Consider the following 4739-nt stretch of genomic DNA (forward strand, 5'->3'; position numbering starts at 1 on the left):
CCTCGGGCCCGTAGCAGTCGTATTGATATCGTGGAACGATATCAGCTTTCTGGCTGTCACAATCACATTGGATAATGTTTTCGTGGGAGGTCTCGGCTCCGACGGTGTCGTCGTTGTCGTTGTTGCTGCTGCTGTTCTCCCCTCTCCGAGCTGAGGCAGTTTTTGTTTCCTTGTGGCTGCTGCTGCTGCTGCTGTTGTTACTGTCGCTGCTGTTTTCGTTATCGTCGACGTCGTGGTTGTTGACAAGGTTCGTCCAGTCGCTCACTCGCTCGCTCGCCCTCTCTTCCAGTCACTCACTCATTCGAATGCCGCTCATCGCGTGCATCGAGTTTCCAGCAAGCTTGGGTCGTCTCGGTAGGACTTCGGCTTGTCTACTCTACTCGAAAGCTTCATTGAGTCCGTAGTAGGGTCGATTCACAAGCAGACGCGGCAGCAGCACCAACGGCGGCCGCCTCTGTTACAAATACTCGACTCGTCAACGTAGTGTAGACTGTGCAACCCACACGGACAAAATAAGCTTCACGCGGCGAATAGCGTCATCACGAAGAGGACCACCTCGACCGACGGCGAAGATGACATCGAGCGAGCTCTAGGACAACAACGGCGAGAGGAATAAAGCAATGTTTACGCGAAGTCCCTCCGCTGCCAGTGTCAAGTTCCCTTTCGGCTCGCCGGAACAACAAGCTCAATGATGAATTGGTGCTGATAACGTGTTAGTTTTGCCGAGCGGTTTCATCCTCTGCGATTCCTGTATCCTCGAGAATCACTCCTCGGATAGTCTCCCTCAGTGACCATCGGTCGTCTCTCCTTCACTCGCTCTGACTGATCCTCTGTCTTATTCTCGGTCGGTCGGTCGGTGATTTTCCTAACAGCGTGTGTAAACGTCGGTCTTTCGATCGGCTGCTCGGTCTACTTGAAGTCGGCTCACGCTACGCTAAATTTATGTTCGACGTATCCACTTTCTCAGCCGTCCATCGCGGCCGCATCGCCCGGTCCCACAGGGCCAGACGCTGAGTCGGTGCTGCAGCCCTCTGGCTGCACTTGTCGCTCGTGACGTTCGTCTCGTTCTTGCGGCTTCTCGCTACTATATTATGAATATTCTCGAATTCCGCGTGCGTGGAACACTTCGTTGATGTATGAGTGAGCGACTGAGATGGCGAGCGGACGAACGAGTGTGTTGACGAGTACGCACAATCCCAATAATCCGGATTTGGCTTTGATTTCACGCTCGTCGATGAATGGAATACACCTCACATCACAAGCTCTGTTGAACTACTATGAACAGCCGAACTCGGCCACTGTGCTTAGTTCTATCATTCTCTCCGCTTACTAGTTCACTGTTATGCTCTCTCTGTAAGTACTCGGCTAGCGCATGCCAAGCAGCGCCATTTTGGAGGAGGACACGAGCCTGGCGCCCTCCAACGGCGGCCTCGCCGGCTCGCTTTGACGAATCCTCCTCGATCTCACGTTGCCGTTGTCGTCATCGTCGTCGTCGGTAGTTGTTGTCTGTTGTTGGGTGCCGGAAAATTTGCGACAACGAGTTCAGCTGAGGTTCATCTCCTCGTCGCCGAGGGGGATATTCTGCCGCAAGAGACGACTCTGAGCGTTCTTCGCCTCAATCAGAGCGAGACCGTCGATTGCGAGCTCGAGTTAGAGCACCGGCTATCGGATATGACGTTCTTGGTTCATCATACTTTGTCACTGGAAGAGGCATCGATGGCAGCGAAGGCTTGCCGGACTCGATCCGAGCGCAGGGACGATAGCGAGAGCCCAATGCCCGATTGTCAGCTCTCGCCAGTCCTCTGCACCTCAAAGAGTAATTACTGTTCGAATCGCTTCGAGTGCCTGTTTCGTTGTTCCTTTGAGTCGCTGTGTCCTTGGCGCTCATAAAACGTCATCGCTTGCTTCAAAGGCATCTACGGGTCGCTCCGGGGGTTGTCGCTGATCTCGATGGTTTACAAAATACTCCTCGTGGGATACTTATACAATGCCTCTGAGGAGACGCGTTCGAATCTAAGGATCAGGCTTCTACAGTTTCAAGAATCACGGCATAGTTCTCATGAACGATAAAAGCAATTCGACTCATGAAGACCATTTGAACGAAGCGGCTTCAACTTTATTGCGAAAACATTCTCCCCACACTGAAATAAGTTATCCGAGTCCATTCCCCCCACACTGATGGGTGGGTGCAATTTCTCGTTCTCCCGATCACACAGGAACCTCCGAATGGATCAGGTCACGCTTCTTCTAATTCGATCAATACGCCACCACAATCCTTCGGATGTAAAAAAACCACTGGCTTCCCGTGGGCTCCGATCTCCGGCTCGGAATTCAGACACCTGGAAAGGTGATAAACCACCTTCAGCTCATTAGCTTCCGCTCTCCTGGAAATGTTCCCTATCGGTTGACGACTCTCCCCCGAATTCCCCATGTTAATTGGTACATAATTCCCGAGCTCGAAATGCTTTTCCGATAGAGATTTCAACTTCGGTCCAAGTCTCCACGATAAGAGCACTCATAAGGTGATTGAACCCTCCCCAAAAGTCTGATCGCGTCATCAGAGCTCGCTGGCGTCACGCGAAGCACGCACTTCGCCCGTGACCCTGAGCCTGCATTCGAGCGTCAACGTCAGTCGTGTCGTCCGCCTTTCTGGTCGACATAGATCTCGGGACGGGCTCGTCTGCCGGTTTGTCTACGCCGTTCGCGAATCGCAACTCATACATTTTTCGCGGGAAAACTAGCCCTGTCTCAGATTGTTTTCTCGCATCCGATCCGAGGTCCTGGTGCCGGTCCGTTCTCGATGGTAAGAGGGAACTGACTCGAATCGAGCGTGCCTCAGTCGGAGTCGCCGCGGGATAATCCATGCGAATCCTGAAGAAGATCAGGCGGACAAGAGCATACGTTTCATCCCTCCGCTCGAGTGAACCGCTTTTCTTCGCAAGATGTATGATGCCGTCTACACCAGAATCTGATGAAAGCACACGTTCCACCACGGCGATGATGACTGAAATTACGATACCAAAAGGGTGACGCTTCAAGAAGAAACTCCGTGCTGGGGTTGGGGAGCCGTAATCGCATCGAATATCCGAACGCACCTGACCCCACATTTCTGTACGTGCTCCATTGCGGCTCTGATGTTGTCGACTTCGAGACATAGGTGATGCATTCCACCGTCTTTGTTCTGCTTGAGAAAAGCGCTGATGGGGGACCTCTCCATTGGCTCGAGCAGTTCCAACTTCGTGTTATCCAACGAAACGAATACCGTTGTCACTCCGTGATCGGGTTGCGGGGTTTCGGAACTGACCTGGAAGTAGCTCGGTATACTCAAATGGTCCCCACGAGTTTGATAGGGCGAAGCGGAGTCTCAACTGTGTCGTTGAGACCGTGTATCTCCATTATGAGGGAACGAGAGCACGTTGATGGGGGGCGGGGTTGAATCCGGTACCTGGAGACCCATGACGTCACTCCAGAACGTTCGTTGCTTGTCGACCGCGTTGGTCGCCACGGATACATGGTTCAGTCTGGTGATCTTGAAGTTCCTCTCCAGGGATCTAAGGCCGGAATTCGTGGCGAACCGTCGTGCCGTGAAGATTGACCGCAGGAGCTTCATGACTCGTTCGCTCGATAATTCGTTCTCTCAGCAAACAGAGACTATCGAGAAGAACAAAGACCGCTCATTTTTATTCTCCCTCGAAAGAAGCTCCAGGAACAATCTTTTCCGGGGTTGGGATCGAGGATCGAGACTCGGAACGCTCTCGCGTGAAACTGAAGTTCGGTTGGATCTTCTTCCCGGCTCACATTCCTCGCGATCGATTCCTGAATTCGCGGATCTGATGCGATGGCTGAGGTCGCCATCAAAGGCTGCGATATCGTACCGTATGACCGTTCAGTCCGAATCCGCGGTGTGACTTATTTTGACATTCCCACCTCGTGATTTGGATGTTCGCACGGAGCACAACACCCTCTCCGTGTTTTTGTTGCTTTTCGACTCATCGAACATCAACAATCGCTCGAAGGACCGCCTACCGCAATCGTCGCTGTCTGCCGGCCGTCAGCGGCTTCGCTATCTCGCTTTGTATCACCATACGCAGATATGAGAATTCATCTGTGGAACCCAGCAGACTTATTCCGAAGAGTTTGATCAGACTGGCATCGGGTGTGGGCACGGAGGCAGCGATTTCAAATTCCGCGGGTGTTCGCGAGCAGCCGACTCCTTCATCCCTCGATCTGACAGCTGGATTGCGGCGCGCTGGACTCCGTCTACGGAATTAAGCTCGGAGCATCGATGATCTGTATATTTCCCTGACACTTCCCATCGATGACACCGGCATCGGACCCTTGTAGAAGGGCATGAATGAATTCCCCCAGCTCGGCGTAGTTGCCGCGGCAGTGGGCGCTTGGCGCTTTAGGAGATTCCCATGACCCGGTGCGCGGACGTCTACTGCCCCAAGGGCTCGGCTGAGGAAATTGTCCTAAGGACCTGGTTGATCCCCGAAAACTGGAATCTCTGTTTCGAGCCGTCAGAGCTTTTTCTCGCTCCGTCTCCATGCACTCGACTCCTCCGTTCATTCTCTTCTCAGCTCAATCTGGCTCAGGAATGCGGAGCGCAATCCACTATTCGCGAGCCAAGATGCCACAAATTTCAATCCAAGGCTCAAATCGAGGCTTCCGCCCGGGGCACATGGATGCCATCCTCACGAATCACGAAAGATGCCGGAACGCAGGAATAGGAAACTACA

General features: G+C 53.0%; 1 protein-coding gene across 1 annotated transcript; it reads right to left on the reverse strand.

Annotated features, from left to right (window-relative positions):
• Nucleotides 1-2122: 2122 nt before the first annotated feature.
• Nucleotides 2123-3610, reverse strand: LOC100898696 (methylmalonyl-CoA epimerase, mitochondrial). Its single transcript, XM_003743259.2, has 3 exons — nt 3446-3610; nt 3096-3304; nt 2123-2339 (listed from the first exon to the last, which is right to left on the reverse strand). Exons 1-3 carry the CDS (start codon nt 3608-3610, stop codon nt 2237-2239), a joined length of 477 nt encoding a protein of 158 aa, XP_003743307.1. The 3' UTR covers nt 2123-2236.
• Nucleotides 3611-4739: the final 1129 nt, after the last annotated feature.

The sequence above is a fragment of the Galendromus occidentalis genome, unplaced genomic scaffold (genome assembly GCF_000255335.2).
Source record: "Galendromus occidentalis unplaced genomic scaffold, Mocc_1.1 scf7180000077442, whole genome shotgun sequence".
NCBI classification, from domain to species: Eukaryota; Metazoa; Arthropoda; class Arachnida; order Mesostigmata; family Phytoseiidae; genus Galendromus; species Galendromus occidentalis.